This window comes from Rhynchophorus ferrugineus, unplaced genomic scaffold (assembly GCF_030347505.1).
Source record: "Rhynchophorus ferrugineus isolate W39M unplaced genomic scaffold, kcgeb_rfMv2 rfM10, whole genome shotgun sequence".
Taxonomy (NCBI): domain Eukaryota; kingdom Metazoa; phylum Arthropoda; class Insecta; order Coleoptera; family Curculionidae; genus Rhynchophorus; species Rhynchophorus ferrugineus.
In genome coordinates this window covers 26,109,700-26,130,310 of record NW_027472589.1, presented here as the reverse complement: position 1 = coordinate 26,130,310, position 20,611 = coordinate 26,109,700, and the positions used below count along the sequence as shown (strand labels likewise).

At 34.5% G+C, this 20,611-nt stretch overlaps 1 protein-coding gene across 4 annotated transcripts; it reads right to left on the bottom strand.

The window, feature by feature from the left end:
* Positions 1-3,802: 3,802 nt before the first annotated feature.
* Positions 3,803-20,267, bottom strand: Tsc1 (tuberous sclerosis 1 protein hamartin). Of its 4 annotated transcripts, none has more exons than XM_076416269.1 (21): positions 20,056-20,192; positions 19,374-19,635; positions 19,204-19,321; positions 18,999-19,149; positions 18,751-18,866; positions 16,550-16,733; positions 16,422-16,495; positions 16,214-16,368; positions 15,149-15,303; positions 13,795-13,887; positions 13,188-13,526; positions 12,730-12,943; positions 11,104-11,274; positions 10,910-11,043; positions 10,661-10,854; positions 8,794-8,971; positions 8,613-8,738; positions 8,209-8,548; positions 7,993-8,150; positions 7,686-7,934; positions 3,803-4,688 (listed from the first exon to the last, which is right to left on the bottom strand). In XM_076416269.1, the coding sequence occupies exons 2-21, from the start codon at positions 19,615-19,617 to the stop codon at positions 4,662-4,664; spliced, it is 3,420 nt and encodes a 1,139-aa protein (XP_076272384.1). In that variant the 5' UTR covers positions 19,618-19,635; positions 20,056-20,192; the 3' UTR covers positions 3,803-4,661. The 4 variants fall into 4 exon arrangements, with proteins under 4 accessions (XP_076272384.1, XP_076272385.1, XP_076272387.1 ...); XM_076416270.1 differs by having other exon boundaries at positions 15,158-15,303; XM_076416272.1 differs by lacking the exon at positions 13,188-13,526 and having other exon boundaries at positions 15,158-15,303; positions 20,056-20,267.
* Positions 20,268-20,611: the final 344 nt, after the last annotated feature.

Genomic DNA, 20,611 nt, shown 5'->3' with positions numbered 1-20,611 from the left:
GATGATTATACACGCGACATATAGGAATTCTACTGTTCTTCATTCTTACCTTCCATTCTTGAATTTTTTTCTTAATTCTAATTAAATCTTCATTGTTTCTTAACTCATGTTCCTTGACTTATTCTGTAATTTTTTTAGTGTTTCTGGTCTTGGTTTGGTAACTCTTAATTGTGTTATTATCTCCAATTCTGTTATTTGTGTTTATTGTTCCACCCTCGTGTTTTTGGAGATGGTTAAGAAAGTTGAACAAACCCTTTTCTGTATCTCGATTCGCTCAGAATTTTGGGGAGTAAAAGGCTATCTAGGTAGGAACTTCTCATGCAAAAGAAATGCTCGAAAATTTCACGATCTCGGGCCTTCTTGATATTTATGGTTATAGCCACTATAAGGGGTCCTCTACCAGGTCTGATGTCTGATACGCTTCTGCTAGCCTCAGTACCTGAACCCATTATATAAACCCCTGAATACACGACAACGAGCCGGTGAGACATTCTTTTTGCTAGACAGGAGTTTTCTATTTGCTCGGTGCCTTATATTGGCCTAGCTTCGCATAGACTTTCGATACAATGAGATATTTTATGTTGTCTCAAGTCATAATTATTTTCCCATGTCATAAATATTACGAAAAACAGTTAAACGGTCTAATAAGTTAAACCTCTAAATTATAAAAAAGAAAAAACAAACATATATAAACTTAAAATTGTATAATGTTCTTAAATATAAATAAAGGTTACGCCGCAACGGTAGGTTGGAAATAGTCTATATATATATATATATATAAGATAAGATATATATATATATGATGATGATGAATGAATCGTTAGTTAGTCTCTTTAAAACTCGAGAACGGCTGCACCGATTTGGATAATTTTGGTCTTGAATTATTTGTGAAAGTCCGGGGAAGGGTGAAAAGGTGAATAAATGCTCGAAATTAAATAAAAACAATTTTGTTTTTTTTTATTGATTTCTTGTAATAGTCACACTTTACTGCTAAGTGCTAATTTACGATGCCGAGGAGAGTACCACCTGACTTAGGTTGTCGCAGTCAATCAAATGTCGAAGAGCTACCTCACGTGCTAACCGCACTGATGACCAGAGAGAGAATTGTGTTCTTTAAACAGTGACAATGGAGTAGATAGGTTTAGAATGCAACGAGTTCGTGCACATCAAACACAACAGCGAGCACGACATCATGAAATTGAGTGATTCCGCAGACACTGCGGCAATAGATTATTGTGCCGACAAATGGGTAACAATTGGGGAAATGACAATAATTTGTAAGTATTGCAAAGCGTTAAAATACAGTGGTGAATCTACTGGATTATGTTGTGCTGGAGGCAAAGTAAAATTGCCACAATTGGTCTCACCAGCAGATCATTTACGCACTTTAGTTTCTGAGATTGGAAATGATTCTAAGCACTTCTTGGCCAACATTCAGAAATATTACAGCTGTTTCCAGATGATGTCATTTGGCGCTACACATATTATACAGGACAATTTCATTTCCACAGTTGATCCAAAATTGCATGCAGTAGTTACCAAACACATAATACACGGACCTTGCGGAGTTTTCAACTACAATTCACCTTGTATGGTTAACGACAAGTGTTCTAAGCGATACCCTCGAGACCTGATCGCTGAAACCATAACGGGAAATGATGAATACCCATTGTATCGTCGGTGATCAGTTGCGGACAATTCGGTAGTTGTGAAGGTAAAAGGACAACATGTTGATGTAGACAATCTTTGGATCTTGCCACACTCGCCAATATTACCAAAGTTTTTGAGACAAACATCAATGTGGAATATTGTAACTCTGTGAAGTCGATAAAGTACATATGTAAATATGTTAACAAAGGTAGCGATATGGCCGTCTTCGCTGTAACGTTTGGCGTATCTTTTCATTTGCAATCCATGAAAGACACCCTACAGTAGTCCATTTAGAAAATGGTCAGGAGGAAATGTGTCGAGGATCTCAATGCGACCATTCAGAATTTTCTTCCGGAACAGTTGGTTTCCTTCAAATCAGTCGACACGTTATGAACCAGGACGACGTAGTGAACTATCCCACGTAGTTTTTAAATTCAGTTCAGTTCAGGAATAGCCTATATTACCAACTCACAATTTGAAGTTAAAAGTAGGATCAGTTGTCATCATGCTGCGTAACATTAATCATCCTCGACTGTGCAATGGAACAAAACTGGCCGTGAAAAAGATTATGAATAACGTCATTGAGGCAACAATCATAAAGTGAAAATACAAAGGAGAGGATGATGATGTCTTGATCCTGCGTATACCGATTATTCCAACGTATTTACCATTCGATTTGAAACGTTTACAATTTCTAGTACGTCTGGCCTTTGCGATGACCATAAATAAATCTCAAGGCCAGTGGTTGGAAGTTTGCGGAATTAACTTGGAGTTTCCCTGTCTCGCGTATGGACAATTATACGTCGCATGTTCGCGCGTCGGAAAACCGTCATCTTTGTTTGTTTATTTATGCATCACAAAACAAAACAAAAAATATATTTTATCAGAAAGCTTTAAATTGATTAACAAACTGTACCATAACTGTGTGTGTTTGTAAATATCTATTTGAAACCTTATAAATAGCCAGTATTTCAGGAAAAATTATTTTATTTGAAAGAGTGGCCTTCCGAGGTGGTCCCATTGTAACCAAATCAGGATCTGTTAGGGGAAAGGGCGGAATCGAGAGAAAGGCTCACATTTCAAAGGCACGTACAAAGTTATCACATATTTTTATATCTAAAATAATCATATATTTGTGTAAAAGAATAGCGCTAATGATGCGGCGGAAAATCGGAAGTCTTTCAGTGCAAAACCCATTCAGTTTACTTTTGAAGCACTAAATGTAGCATATAAAACCTCGTAGAAATATCGTTTATATTATACTACTGCTTCTATTGTGTAATGATTAAAGCGTTTCTCTTCCAAACGGAGGTCGTGGGTTTGTTGATGACGTGAACGTTTCGTGACGGAGAACAATTTTTTGCTGTTCTAGTTTAGTTAGAACATTTACCCTCTCCTTAATCACCTTATTTTCAGTCATTGTTTCTTTATTCCTATTTTTCCTCATACTGGCTGCACCTTTACTTGGCCTACCCACTGTTGTATTAAATAAAATAATTACGTAATTTATTAAGTAAATATCTAACACTAATAAGAGAAAAATTAAATATTTTTACGACTCACACTATTTAAGTATAAGAAAACTGTAAAAATTGACTCTCTATAGAAACTAGTGAAAAAAAAAAGACATAGCGAGCAGGATATCATGAAATTGAGTGATTCCGCAGACACTGTGATCCTGGAACGAGCTGCATTCCACTATATTGCAGCAAAATATTATTGTGCCGACAAATGGGTAACAATTGGGGAAATGACCATAATTTGTAAATATTGCAAAGCGTTATAGTTATAAAAAGAGATTTTTACTTAAAGATTATTTTTTAATTTATTTTCAATGATTGTATTGGCTTCTGCAAAAGCAGCAGCAGGTAAATTCAGGTCATCTCCAGTCATTAAAAGAAACAATCCATCTTCCTATAGAATATCTACTACTCTGCTATAAGTTATGTTATATAAGAAGTATGTGGAAGATGACCTAGTAATATTAGGAAGATTATATTCTTATATTTTCTTCCTGTATGACACTCCTTTTGACTAGATTATCTGCAGTGAGGTCCTCAGAAACATAATATATGTTTTGCAAAAGATGTACATCAAGATAGCATTCCCTAATTTGGATCTGAATGGAATTGGTAAAAGAAATAAAACCACCTTTCGCATATTTAAATACATTTAATAAAAATGACTTAATTGTTTTATTTTCCACAAATACAATATAGTCATAGCAACATATTTTGTCAAAGGCCAATAAATCTTCATGATCTAAATCTCAAATTTGTACAGTAATTGGACAATGTTTCGTTCGCTAATTTCGTCGAACCAATGGGGATCGGTTGAACGTAACATGGAAAGCAATGCCCGAAATGTCATTCGGGTTTCGTGAGAAACTGGGCGGTTTCGAAGTAGGAAACAAAAAAAGAACAACCGCCTGCTGTCGAATTTTGTAACCTTTACGGGCGCGAGAAAAGTTTAAGCTGTGTATAAAAGGAATGCTTTTAAATATCGAAAAAAAAAGAAAAACAAATACCGTTGTATTAAGAAAAAAAAAGTCGTCAGTAACCTTTAAAATAAGGTTGTAAATACTTATATTCTACTACAGTGAGGGCTTCGTTCGTTTCCGTTCTTTTCAGTAAAGTGGTTTAAGCGTCGATCGAAAATCGTAACTTACGTTAACAACTTGATTCATATCGCAGACCTATTTAGACATCATGATTTCAACACCAGTTATTTGCTGATGTTGAAAGCCATTGAACACCCCGAAAAAATGGTCATGTATCCATCTCATAATGAAGGTAAGTTATGGGTCACAACTGAACTGAATAATATTCTAGTTCGAAAGGAAAAAACAAATGGATATTAAAATATTCTTTGGCGACTTAGCTAAAGATATTTTTTATCTAAAATGATTGGTGAGATGAACAAGATGTATATACTTGGACCTTTGTCGCTTAAAACTCTATGTAGTCCTAAAGTAATAGTGAAAAAATCAGTCGTTGTCGCTAGTCTTTACCCTAGCTGTCCTTCTCCTCAACAAACGCCTGAAAGAGAAAAAAACGTTATATAATCAGATATCAGTGTTATATGTGGTTATAGATGTCTCAAAAGGGTATATTCTGAGGTGCGTTTGGGAGGTATGTTAATAGATATACTGTTTCTTGGGAATTTAATAGCTATGGAGGTTTTAGCTCTTTAAAAATGACGCGTCAAGCATTTTTTTATTCGAAAATGGACCAAACAGTCTGAAGAAACCAAAATCTGGGCGACCACGGTCATCGAAAACGGTAGAAAATATGGAAGTGTTTATCAGTATGTTCCTGATGATCATATAGCGCAAATATTTTAAATACGGATATGTCATTATATTGTAATTTGCAGAAAGACCTATAAAATTCAGTTGGCGCAAGAATCAAAACCTCAAGATGTCAATCAGAAGTTTAGCTTCTTACACTAGGCAATTGAGTGCTTTCCCGTAGGAAAACCAACTTCTTTGGTACATTTGAAAGGTTATGTCTATTCCATTTCATAAACCATCACGGAGAAGTAGAATTTTGTTAAAGTAAATGACTACAATTTTTTCTTCAAATTATTCCATGTGCATCCCAAAATATATATGCTATAACCTTGCCAGCCGACTGTTGCGTTTTCCCAGGCTTTGGAGCGGGTTCATCGTGTGTAGTCCACTCGGATGACTGTCGATTGGATTTCAGAGTGAAATGATGGAGCCATGTTTCATCCATTATCACATATCGACGCAAAAACTCAGGTATATTACGCTTGATCATCTTCAAACACTGCTCCGAATCATCAACTCGTCGTTGTTTTTGGTCAAAAGTGAGTTCGCGCGGCACCCACTTTGTACAGATCTTTCTCATATCCAAATATTCATGAATGATATGATGTACACGTTCAGTTGATATCTTTAGAGTGTCTGCTATTTCATTCAATTTTAATTTACGGCCATTCAAAATCATTTTGTGAATTTTTTTAATGTTTTCGTCGGTAACAACCTCTTTTAGGCGTCCACTGCGTTCACCGTCTTCGGTGCTCATTTCACCACGTCTAAACATAGCATACCAATCCTTGATGGTTGATTTTCCAAGGGCAGTGTCCGGAAACTCGGCATCAACTGTTGAAGCCAAGTTTTTGCTTCAACCGTATTTTTTCCCATCAAAAAGAAATATTTTATCAACACGCGAAATTCCTTTTTATCCATTTTTTCACAATAACAAAAGTTGCTTCGCTCAAAATGCTATAATTCACAAATGTTCACAAATGTTCACAAACTAATGACCCGACAGCTGTCAAATCTATACACGCATCTTTTGAGGGTTAGGGCTAACTAAAAAGCATGGATTTAATTCTAGTAGCGCCATCTATGTCATCAGGCTAGGGACTTTTCAATTGACCTGTTATGTAATAATAAAACTGCCTGCTTTGACTCTCTGAACGAAAACGATTTCTCAATTTTCCAGATCAATATTAAAACATTCCGGCTTGGGAATATATTGAGTATTATTCTTTTGTGATTTTCTTTAGTGTGTTCAAATCTTTCGCTTTAAGAAGTTCATTTCGTCAATATTATTGTGACTAAAAAATTAAAACTTGAAATAATAAATAATTATTTTTTTTATATTTTAAAGTAATGTTCTTTTATATCGAGAATATGAAGACATAAGACAGAAAAGTTAATCACTAGACATAGACATAAATCAATTTGGGAAAGGCATAGAGAGAAAATGAATCACGAGGGTGACAAAATGAATATCCAGAAGTATATCGTTTTTGATATTAGATATATACCCAGAAGTATTTCGTAAAAAATTCTTTCATTTGGAGATCTAGAAATCAATGGAACAAACAATATTCTCTCTCTATTTTCTTACGACAATCTCAAGTGTAGAGAGCTATAACTTAAGCGTGTCGAACCATAAATATCAGTTAGTGAGATGTATCTCACATATATATTTTTGTTGGTTATGACTCATGATTTATATTCGATTGGGTCAGAAAACTGCAAAACCAAATGAGACACTAAATGGGGATTAGTACTAACTATAATTGATGCGTTTGAACCGCGAATCAAGTTGGTACTTTTAACACATGGGCTGAAAAGTCCCGGGCGTAACAAATAAAACGCGTTTTTTTAAAATCAAAATTGGCTTTATTGATCAACGTTATCTCCATCTAGAGCTACACGGTCATTCCAGCGCCGCTCTAAAATGTCAATACCACTTTTGTAGAACGATTTATCTGTTGCTTCAAAATAGACTTGTCATCAGTTGCTGTCCACTCAGATGAAGATCGTTTTGATTCCAGAGTGAGGTGATGTATCCATGCTTCACCCATTGTCATATATCGACACAAAAATTCCGGTTTGTTACGTTTAAACATGGCCAAACACTGCTCAGAATCATCAACACGTTATTGTTTTTCGTCAACAGTGAGCAAACGCGGCACCCACTTTGAACAGAGCTTTCTCATAGTCAAATACTCATACAGTATAAAACCAACTGATTCTTTTGATATCATTAGGATGCTAGCTAACTCACGCAACTTCACTTTTCAACCATTTGAAACGATTTTGTGGATTTTTTTATGTTTTCTGGTATTACCACCTCATTTGGACGGCCACCGCGTTCTGCATCATCGATGTCTCTACGACCACGTTTGAAGTCAGTAAACCAACGTTTTTTTGTTGTTTCTGATGGAGCGGAGTCCTTATAACACTTTGCAAGCCATTGCTTCGCTTGAACGTTATTTTTCCCCATCAAAAAGCAGTGTAAAATTAAGACACAAAATTGTTTTTGATCCAATGTTTTGAAAACAACAAAAATAGTGTCACTCTTAGCAGAATAACTCACAAAGTTATGAGTAGAATATCATGAAATTTTAAAAGCTCTCTTTTGAAAGTTAATACTAACTGAAAGAGCAGTGAATCCAAAAAAAAAACTAGAGCCATCTGTCTGAGACTTTTAAGCCCATGTCTTATTTGGAAAATGTTCGGAATCTCTTAGGAAAATTAACTAAAGTATTACCTGCAAATTTCGCATTTCCTTATCCTGCAGATTACTGCCGACCGACGACGCCAGAGACGCAGATAAGGGAGACGAATGGCTACTGAGACCGGCTGTGGTGGTGGCCTGAACCTCGAGGCAACTCGATGTATCGGGCGAGTTCATCTTTTTGTTTGCCGTTTCGATTTCCAGCTTGTTTTTCAGTTCCAGGATTTTCTGTTCCAACGCTCGATTTATCGCCAGCTGGTTCTCGTATTTGCTTTCTACGGACTGAAACAGAAACTCGAGCGTGCATTTCGATCTACTTAGATGGGTCGAACTATAATACCTTAATCAATGCTTCATGCTCTTCGTTGACACTCGCCAATGTCCGCTTCTGTTCGGATATAGTTTCATCCTTCTGTGATAATTGCTGCTCCAGTTCAAACAACCGTACCTTGTATGACTCCAATACCACGGATTTGGCTTCAATTACGGACTGTAGAGCTACGAGACGTTATAATAATTCGTTGTTCATCACGCCATCCTATGTTTGAATACTTACACTTAACTTCTTCCTCAAACGCCCTCTTGTGTTGGTTTGTTATTTCGTCATACTGTTTCAGACCCTCCAGCTTGCTCAGCTTTTCGCGATATTTAACGTGCAGCTCCCCTTTGAGAAGGAGTTCCGTGTTAACCCTTTGCAACTCCTGCTTGACTTGTTCCCCGACCAGGGCCTGTTCTTTGGCTACCTTGACTTCGGCGTAAGCGTCGAACAGGGCGGCTTCTGATATCTGTCTCTTTTTGTCCAGCTCGCTATACTCTTTTTTACACTTGCTGATGTCCAATTCGAGTTCCCTTATCTTATCTTTTAGCATGGCGTTCTCGCTTTTCATGTTTGCACACTAAAACATATTACGTGAGGCGATCGCCAAATGTGTAGAGAAGTTTTACAGCAAAAAAACATACCTGATTCTCAATCGATGTCAAGGTATAGCTTAGAAAATGATCCTTTTCAGTGACATCTCTCTTGCAACATTGCAGTTGACTTCGGAGATCATCTATTTCCTTCTGTTCTAGCTGAACCTGGTCTCTCTGAAAGGAATCCTACGTAATGAATTGTTTTTTAAACTGATTTTGGTTGACTCACCAGCGCTGAATTGCACTCTTCCAGTAATCTGGTGCTTTTAGCGTCAGACAAAAGTCTCCGATTCCCGTAGGCATGTACTTCTCGGCGATGCCTCTCGAATAAAAGTTGCTGATGCACCAACTGAAGTTGATCTTTAATGGTATTATTATCAGCTGTAGCCACGCAACTTTCTATATATCTACACAAAAACATCGCATTCTTAATATGTTAAAAATAATTTCAGGTTCAAATAGTAGGATATAAAAAAGAAATAATGTCTTAAAATATATTTAATCATCCCTTTGCATAATAAAACAGCAGCAAAAAATGTATTATTTTTTCTACATTAGCATTTTCCAAGTTGAATGAAGTGAAGTGAAGAGTTACGCAATTCAACAGGCACAGGATATAAAAACTATTAGGGTATTAAGCGTTTAGGTCATTAGAAAAGCTTTTTTTAGTTTTCTTCTATGCAACTTGATTTAATGTATGGACGCTATGCTTTAAGAATCTGGGATAATTAAGTTCTTCAAGAAAATATACGAGAGGTATCGAGAAGTTTTAAATCATTAGGACCACAATATATATCTACTGAAAAATCAATGGAAGAGATAAGTTACTTGAGAGAATAGAACAAAATATGAAGCGAAAAAAGAAAACTGAGTACAAATACAGTGCTATTGTCCAAGTAAATATAAAGATCTGTAATACAAAGAATGGTCTGTATAAAGTCAAAAATTAATAAAAAATTTAGTAAATTGTAATTGTAAAAATAAAAAGAAATCTAGGACAAATAACATAGAAAACACGCCTAAAGCTGTATCAAATGAATGGTGTTGAAAAAAAATTATTATAAAGGAATATCATAATACTTTACACATTTTAACTGCTTCTTTTTGAATTGGAGTATTAATAACTGATTATTATTTTTTGGTTCCTTACTCTTTCCATAATATACTTTAATTTTTACTAAAATTGTAGGTAATAATTTCCTTTAAAAAGAAACTACAACATTATAATTTAAAATGGATGGAAAAGTGAGTTATTTTGATGTGCTCTAAACAAGTCTTACAGCTTTTCAAATCCAATTATGAGAATATCGATTTCGTCACACAAGTTTGGAAGGAATTCGTCGCCTTTTCGTTGCAGATGTCCAAACAATTGTAATCTGCGTCTCTGAATAGTATTCTGGTAATATTTCCTCTCTTCTGTTTTAGATACTTTAGTGTTTTCTTCGTAAATTTTCTAATAAGTGAATTATATAGCTAAAGAATGCTAGAAGTCTCAACATCTGTATCAGCGAATATCAGATCGACCAAGGAGATCGTAGAATATTATTTAATATCGTGTTTCTTTTTAAAGACTTTGCATAAATACGCCCAATAATATATTGCAGAACAGTGGAGAGACGACATCTTCCCAACTTCACCTTCGAATACCAGGTCGGGCCACAAATGAATTTGGCACTTAGTTCAGCTTTAAAGCTGCCTGAAATAGGTCCGACGTATATAGTCAAAAGCAGAATGAAAATCAACAAAAACAGCAACTGCACACTTCACATTTAATACGTTCCCACTGGCATTACATTAAGGTGTTAATGATTTTATAGCTAACATCAGGGAATGGAGTTTCGGGAATATAAACTATTGACAGACCTTGAGATAGGTCGTTATTCCAGAGCTGCATAAAGAACTCTCTCCATGATTCGAAATGCTCTTTATGCGTCTTTACTAAATTACTGATTAATAAAGAAATTAAATTATTGAGACATAATGTAACTTCAAGAAGAAAATTACTATTTCAACAGCTATTAATTTTAAGAAATTAGCGAATTGTATTGAAAAATAGTTGTAAATAAAATATAATTTAACCTAAACTACCAACTTACTTGTCAAGAATATCATACAGTGACGGTTTATACTGTTCGGCTGATTGAAGAGCAAGAGCGGGACTGGGAGACGGGCTTAGTTTGGCATCGATACTTTCTTCCTTCAGAGAGGGGAAGATCATTAAGAATAAGTGCTCATAGGGCATAGGCCAAAACACTTCTGTCTGGGTGTGGGCATGGATCAACACAAACTTCTACGAAATCCATCGGAATTAAAATTAGTTTCGCACGAATATACTGTCACAGTACCTGTTTACTTGATTTAACGTCAACACCGTTAGAAGTGTTCACCAACTTGTCTTTCTTTGGCGTTTGTAACAGCTGCGCCAGATCGGGCCAGGACTTGGCTCTTTTAACTACTGCAGTGGAGACACAAGACATCCCTTAAATTAATAACGTCGCATCATTTCGTAGGGTCTCGTTAATGCAGGAAACCTTCTTACCATTACCGGGGCTACTTCCGGTAGACAGTTCAACGTGATCCGGCTCAGTGTTGCACTGGCTGTGGTAACGGAACCTCCTGATGCGTTTCTTAAAGCTATTCACAGACTCTGAGTTGGGCATGTGCAGTCCACCCGCGCTGCAAGGGGAACCATGCTCCAAGTCCTTGCCATCTTAATTGTAGATACAAAAAATAGTCAAAATTTGCCATTAATTCTCTTTGGTGTCATATATTGGTTATAATTTCAATATTATATATATTTAGTAGTATATATAATATAGTATTTTATTTATTTTATACAGGCTAAAACACACAAGCAAGAAAAACTGAGAAGGTATGCACACTAAGAACGAATTATTGAATAGAGATAGAAATATGTAAAACGAGAGTAAACTGGTGGGATATTTGATAAGAAGCAACCAGAGACATCCAGACTGTATAGCAAATGAAAATAAGTGGACCTGCAGTACATATAATAAGAAAATATTCTTTTCTCTAAACACTTTCCAAGTCAGTTATTTTATTTTAAGCAACTAACAAATTGTACTGCTGATTTTTAAAAATTTAACCAATAATTGAAAAATATTTTACTTTTGATTTGATCCAAAAGGGAAAAATATTGATATCACATAAATTGATCAAAAGTGGTGACATTTCAGAAACCAGCTATTAAACTGTAGCGACCTTGAGGCATGTCGAATTTTACATCTTAAAATAGCGGTCTACAAAACACCTAGAAAATATGTATCAGAATCATGCGAGTACAGAGTGGCAGCGGCGATGTTCATTGAACGATAACGAAGATGTGGCAACCCCGAGACATTGATTTCGGATATTATTGAAGGGTATTTGGTATCACTCAGTAACTGACCATCGTCCAGCTCAATGCCACCATTAATGGTAAAACTGCGCCGCTCTTTTTCATCTATTATATATTCTAAATTTATGTAACGTTAATAAATAACGGTCACCTCATGTAAAGCACCACAGTTTTATTCTTGTCTGTCTCCAATCACCGAGCCATAATCCCCAACAAAGCTAATATGTACATTATATTTTGTTTGAAACATAATTATATTCCCGCAATTCCATAAAAGAATATTCTTAAAAATAAAATAACCTGTCATTGACAGAAAGTGGAGAAAACAGTAGACGGTACCTGCCAAAATTTAACAAACTGTTAGTGCCAATGGTCTTGTTAAAGTGTTCATAATCGTAAATGTTCATAATTGGAGAGGGATTGCCAAAGAGAAAAAGAGGGAAACTGGGGAATGGTTGGGAAAAAATAAGAATGGAAACAAAAGTTATAAAACAAAGTATTAAGAGACTACTAACAGTAATTGTAACAGTATTAACAAAGAATCGACCAAAAATGCGAAAGAAAGGATGAAAGCTCAGCATGGAGCATGGACAAAAAACTAGAAATAATTAGTATAGACATGTGAAATATAAGAACGACGTTGAAAACTGTAGCAGAAGGAACACATGTCCATAAAATAAGCGGACAGAAACTGACCCTTTCCAGATTATCTAGAAAGCGGCGACTTCATGTGGCGTTTAAGCGAATCATTCATTCATTCAATTCAATTTATCCACGACAAGATTAGCACAATCATCGTCAACCTACCAGTCTCAATATCTGGTAAAATGCTTTCGTTAGACCGAGCCATCAGCTTTGACGGGGTCTTGGTCTTCTTGGAAGCGACGGATATAGATGACACTTCCTCATCCTCTTGAGTTAAAGGAGATTCCATCCTCATACGACCTGACCCTTCCAAGTGCTGTATCTTTAACGGGCTGGAGGGTGGCGGTTTATTGGTAGGTCCAGAAGAATCTGATCCCTAAAAATAACTGTTCCTTAAAACCCGTTCATTAGGAGCACATTCAATTAATTGAAACACTAGTATTGCTACAATCAAGAGAAATGTGATAAATGGGAACTATGTACAAAATATAGGTTGGTTAATTTTAGCGTATTAAAACAGCGATGACCAAAGCATTCCGAACAAAATAAGCATAAATAATGATGATGACAACAAATAAGCTCCCTACTCACTTGTAGCGCATTCCCTGCGATTATCTTACCTGCAGCTGAGCCGATTCTTTCGTCAGCTTATGGATCTTGTGTTGACTGAAAGGTACCCCAGAAGCCCTGGCGAAAGCTGACACACTTCCGGGCGATCGGTATTCGCCGACGCCAGGGTATCCGGGTGAGGATTCCTTAACAACGGCGTTTCCTAATATGACGGAGCTGCTGGATGGAAATATGAACGGTGATGGTTCTTTGCGCATCGGCGAGGAAGGCACGCTGCCAGTCGGTGTGCCGCTGACAATGTGGCCGCTCGCGTTGGTGTGAAAGGAAGTGATCGCTCGGGCGACGCTACTCTTGGCGGAGGAGGGCTTCACGGGCGTCGTGTTGAAGTCCTGCAAGCGTAAGCCTGACACTCGTACTTGGGCAACGAATTAGAAAAAGCAGGCGTGATGGGGATGATGTTTCTGACTATTCACAACATTCAGATGACCTTATTTAATATGGCGTTGATTGAAATGAGAAAGTTAAACAGCAACTAAATAAGCTCACCATAAGAATGTTTCGCCAAAACCCCGATGGTATATAAAAAACATTTTATGACAACAAACACGATTCTCTACCATACCAAAAAGCCTTTTTATGTGAGAAAATAAAACTTACTCTGACGGGCGTGGTTTCTGGAGTAGCCTCAATAGCCGCCTCGGGAGGTGATCCTTCCTGACTGGCTGAATAATTATTTCTGCTTGCAACTCCCTAGAACATGACGGACTTTTTATAATTGATTAAAACATCATGATACTCGCTGCATTAAGTACGTCCACATTGGGGCACCACCCAGCAATAAACTGTGCATACTGTTATAATGACGTGGCAATATGAATGAAGAAATCTTGAGGAATTGTGGAATGTTTGGTATAAGTTTTGTTTTAAATTAATTACATCTGACAGTAGATATACTTTTGTTGTTCTTGCGTCGACACATAAGCAAGATATATACGCGATGAATACATCAGTAAGTATTTCCAAAATTAAACTATTTAAGCTAAAGTTAAGGATAACACTTGTGTGTGTACTAAACAAGTTCCTATCGTTTGGTTCGCTTCAATCTTCTGATTTCCTGCGTGTTGTTCAGTAGCCATGTTGCTTCCACGTAGCTGTGATTTAGTAATCTTATTTCATGTTTTATTACGAAATCTTGGAAAAATCCATTTGATTTTGAGGTCATCGTGCAGCCCTTCATAATCAACGGAACTCTGTTCTGCTTTTATTTTTTTGTCGACTGTGATGCTTCCAGTTTAATCTATCATCAATATAGATGCCTAGGTATTTAGCTCACTCTGCTTTTCGCAACGCAAAATTAACATGGCCAGACTTGGAACTATAAAGCCAGTCTTTAATTCACTTGTAGATCTTGTTGATTGCTACTTGTACATTTTTTACACTACCCTGGGGAATTTCAGTCGAAATAGGTTTAAGCGCTGAGAGTGCCCCTAAATGCAACTCTCAATTTTCTTTTGAAAAGATTTGTAGGCTTATCTTGTAGATTAGTTCCAAATGCCATACTCAGTCAAATCAAGACTATGAGACATGCAGGAATATTGCAGGGAAATTTTTTTAATGCTGTTACATTAGTTGAAGTAATAACGCATTTTAACGCTGAGGTTTCCTGAATATTGTTGGTATTTTCTTTTGGAGCTTATACTCAAAGAGTATTTGGACTGGCATGAACCTGAAGGTAATGCTTTTTTGTATTCTATTATGTCATCTTTGCTGTTACAAATGGATTAATGGAGTATCTCTTTATGCTAAAACATATTGCTTTTGTATCATTATGCTGTGGTATGTCGTACCAATATGGACATACTATTAATTTAATTTACACTATAAGATGTACAAATAACAATGATTGCACCCAGATATATAATAACTCAAATGAAAGCGACATGAATTTAGACCTCCCATGAAGCGCATATTGAATGAATAATAGAAAAAGCAAGATGTTACCTAATCCTACCTCGATTACCTGTATATGATGAATAGTTGTGCCGCCGGACTCAGTGATCGGCGGTGTTTGTACATGGTAGGACTTACTAGGGGTGTAGATTATGTCGCTACCCGACTTCTGAAGGGCTGTTAGGGTTTTTATATTTGGTTGCGAATATGGAGAATCTGCGAACATATAAACATATCACTATTATAAACTATTAATGTATTTTAGTTTCGTGGAACGTTGTTACTATCTAAAATGTTTTGGAACAATATTAGGTGCGTGAGAAAGTGCTACAATAAAAGCTTATTTTGTTTTTTTTAAATTATATGCTTATATTATCCCAAGAATATTTACATATATTGGCTTATAATACACAAATAACTTTTTTTATTAATTACATTCTACATTGGATACGCTTAGTATAATTTTTATTTATAAAATTAATTTGTCAGTACTGTTCAGTTGCACTTGCATTAATACATAATCAAGGCGAGTGGAGGATAAATACAGATCCCCACAAATAGCAAAAAAGAATTTGAAAAAATAAAAATATTTTTCTAAAATATATCTCTTTAATACATACTTTTCCATACAAAGCTATAGTTGCACTCAAAATTGAGATTTAAATAAAACTTAATTTTTATAAAATCGATTAGATATAAATAGAAGCCACACAGAGTGTTCTACAGTGGCTTCTATTTTACACTTTCTTCCAGGCCTTTATGTGTTTTACTTTCTTTCTTATTTCTCACTTTCATTTCCGCCATCTGGTCTTATTAAAAAATTAGAAGAAAATCTTAAAACCAAGATGTGTGTTTTTTGTTTTGAAAATCAACATTTTTATTTTTGTTTTCGGAATCACTTTATTGATTAAAAGCGTATGGTATTTGAAAAAACCTATAATCTTATTTATTTAAATGTTAAAAACGTAGACTGCATTTTCACAAACCTAGTATATATTCAAGAATAAATCATTAACTAAGAAATTTGCCTTGGATTCAGCAGAAATGTATTGCCAGTATAGCCATAAAAAACAACACAATAATCAAATTATCACAGTTAATTAAAAAGGAATCACTAATTTCTTACTATTTCCATTTGTTCCGAGCGTGGAATTCATCGTGCCAGAACGGGAACGAAATTCTGTGGTATTTTGACATGTTTCATGGGGACATCGATCGGTAATGTCCAAGCTGAATCTTTCACATTCCACAATTACGTCGTGCATAGCCAATTTTTGCCACCTGCAAGCCCAAAAATGAAACACAATCTACTTACCTTGCTCCAGAACTACCACCTTTCTGTTGTCGTTTCTTTTTCTTTTGATGTGACTACTAATGATGGATTCATTTTTACTGTATCCATCATAGGCTGAAAGAGTGACAGTAAATATCGATGAAACAGCAGATTGATGCGTCTGATTACCTTGATGGTGTGAGAAAACACGGGATCGTTCTTATCTTTGAAATTTAGTTGCAAAAATTGCAAAAAGTTACTGGGATACATTCCGTATAGTAGTAAAAATAAAGCGTGTAGTGCTATTTGTAAGTGTATCAGTTGGACTTCCACAAGCCCTCCAGGTACACGTAAATTCCATCCTGCTAGTCTCCTGAAAATAAATGTTTATTATTGATCAATACGACTTTAGCCGATAATCCAATTATATATCTTCGAAAGATACGACTTAAAGAATAGTGAAAAAAAAAACATTTTTACAACCTTTCCTCATCTTTGTACAAAATACCGATACGGTGTCGAAAGAAAGATGTTGGTTTGACTTCTTTTAATGGTTTGCACAATAATACCATTAATATGGCTCGAACACCTACTGTAATTAACATTGTTCTATTTCTAACAGGCTGTTGTTAATTGTGACAAGTTACTTTAGTTTATTTTCAAATGTGTTGTTTTTAAAGACACAATACTCAAATTCACTGATATCTTTTGTTTTATTTGTGGGGAGTTTACTTCAAGTTAAAATCGAGTATGGCCATTTCATTTCAATGTTCCAAGTTATTCAAGTTATTTTTGTTGTTAAAAAAAGGTCTAAAGTGGTGTTGCCAAGCAATTGTTGTAAGTTAGAGTAACCAACTTTATCTATGAGACGATATATGTAATATATATATATATATATATATATATATATATATATATATATATATACTAATATATATATATATTAGTACTACTTCATCATATCCACAATTTTTAGAGAACGAGCCTGAATCATACCAGACGTGTTCTTCTTCAGAATTGATACATTTTAAAGGGTGGAAATAAGAAAACCTATCAAATGACCAAAAAGGCAGCTCCCCATTTCTCTATTGAATAACAGACAACGTTGGCAAGATCTTATATACAATAATAAGTTATCTTCAATCCATAGAGGAATATGTACTCCTTTACCCTGGGGCTAAAGGGCATCCGCTAAATCTAACGTGGAGCGTAAAAAGTGTACATAGGGAACACTGTAAGGAAGAGCCTGAGGTATGGACATACTCGACTGAACACTGGGTGGATAATGGCCACGATATTAATTGAAAGAAAACAAAAAAAAAACGATATCAACACAAACAAGGGTTATAAGATCAACCCTACCTGGCACACCAACCTCCCGATTTTTTAATTAATTAATAAATACTTAAATAGGTTAACTGGATTAGAATAGTTACTATGAAATTGTAATCTCAACCCATTACAAAACGTCTACTAATTTTAGTTATATCCAATTCTAATCCAGAAACCAATAGCTCAAGCATACTTTATACTTTCATATAAAAATAATATAACATAACACACATGCTACTGATATTTAACAAAAATATTGGGTTTATAATCTCATGGATAATCTAACAAATTAATTTGAACAATGAAATAAAGATAATTTATTTGTCTGTGAATAAAAAACTAGATTGCAAAGAATATTAATGCTAGATTACTTATTTATTTAAATATTAATTCTTATTATACGACTATCTCCCAAACTTTGAAAGAAAATTTGTTAACTTATGCTAAGCACCAAAAATCGGTTCGCTGAAAAAATATTAACACGACTTTTTTTCGGTCGTTAGAGTAGTAAACCTTTCCTATATATAGACATTAAAAATTAATTAGAAAAAAAAGATGATAACTGATGAATTATGTTACAGAGTGTAGGTTATTTCTGTTTAATAAAAATGATGTGGTATTTTTATAAAACAATAGAAAAAATAATATATCCTCATGTAGAATTAGCAACTAAATTGTTTCCTCATACTGCAGACTGTCCACTATCTCAAGTCAAAGGATTATATAGTAGTATAAATGGATCATATTAATTCACCAAGGTGAACCTAAATTTGTCTTAAAATCAAACTGAAGCCAGACTTCAACAATGAAATTTACTTGATCCCTCATATTTATTACTATATGCAGAAACAAGCAAAACCAATAAAAAACTTTAAGTTATTTTTGTCTTTTCTTTCTATAAACATATTTTCTGATGGAAGTTTAATTTTCTACACATATATTTTAACTAATCTGAAGCCAAATTATGAAAAACATTCAGTTGTAATTAAAATCCACAGAAAATATGTAAGTTTTTTTTTGACTTGTAATATTATTGTTTAAGAGAAAATATAACTTACTTGAATATGCAAAAAATATCATCTAAATATTTTTTTCCAATTGATGAAGGAAACATGGGTATAAATATTATTAATACTAACAGAGCACTAACGAGTGGTAATAGCTCTGTTTCTACCTGCAACATAGAATTGCATTATTTATGTGGTTTATTTATTGCTGAATATCAAATATAACATATATCACAGCATTCATATCTTTACTATACAAATCATTAAAAAAAAACACAATGCCTGCATTGGTGATATACCTTTAAAAATTCCAATAGCTCTTTAAACAATGCATGATCAGGTAATTTCTGTAACCAAGTGGGATGACTTGTTGCAATATGTCCTAAAAGTGTCAGGGCTTGTACTCTGGTTTTCAGTTCAGATTTTGACTTTGCTAAAGAATCTTTTAACCTGTAATGTATTTATTTTTAAAACATTTAATGATCAATAACATTGCTCATTTACCTTTCAAAAAGGCACTGTTCCTGTGGTTCTTTCATAACAATAAACATATCTATGCATTTTAGAGAATTTGACCTTAGGTAATAATCATATAAACCATTTATCAGTGATGTATCATTTGCTAAAAACAAGACCCAGTTAAATACATTGTTTTTAAACTCAATGAAACTTACGCTTTGATTCTCTTATGCATTTCTTCAGACTTTCCACAACAGTCTTATCATTAGCTTCCAATTTAGCAAACAATTTTTCAATTGAGTCTGACATATTAAACAAGCAGAATAGGAAATTAACAAAACAATAATAATCCAACAGACAAAAAATAACAAAAGCAAATTTGGTGTTTAGATACGTGGTTGGACTGTCTTTTGGTAGGGCTTTGGATTGAATATGTACATCGTTCTGTTGGTTAATCATGAACTACATACAGAACACCTAAAAAAAATATTATTTATTGGATAATGCGACCAAATAGTAGTCAATATGGATTTTAAATCCATAGTTAAATAACAATGACCTAAATGATTGTAATTTCTTTTGAATAAAAATAGATGAACCAAAATACATACATACAATATAAAGAGGAAGCTAAATTGCAGATGATTTTTACGAGCAGAATGGAAAACTATTTCCAAGATAATTTGATAGAAATCAATTACAAGTAAATAATAATGTACACTGGAAAAAACACATAAAAAATCATGACCACTATAAAACTAAAAATCTATAAGTACAATATAAAGATATATTGTATATATAGATAGTCTTAATATTTCAAACAGAAGAAAGATACCCATTAAAATACATTCGTGGTGAACAACTACTAAAGATATGTATTAATATTTAAAAATTTACCTCAGAAAACGAACAACAGCCTCGCACCTGGCATTACCAGATCTGTCAAAAAACAAGCTTCAATTCTGGGAAAACAGCTGATACGTGCAATTGATGAACTAATATCCGCCTACACTGGTAGATCTATCTTTCTCAAAAATTATAAATTGATGGGAATATACTAACTCTAATGATGGTCATATTGATGATTAATCAACCATTAATATTAACTTATAGTGAATAGATGGCAATTAAGCCAATGCTATATTTGAAAAATAGTAACATTTGCGTGGTTCCAACAAAATTTCATAGATGGCGCTGCCTGTATATTATTCTCGGTTTCTAAATTTTTTAAATATTACTTCTTTATATTATAAGTATGTTGTATATGAATTCTTAAACATTTTGTGTGATATTTGCTTTTATCAATATATTGTTTTTATATTGTTTAGAACGGTCGTGTTCTCAATAGATGTCACTATATGTATTATTTATGTTTGAAAAAATTGTTGGGTGTTCCTGTACAGGGTTTGATCAAAACGCTATTAAAAGTGTGAATAATATACGGGCAGACCAT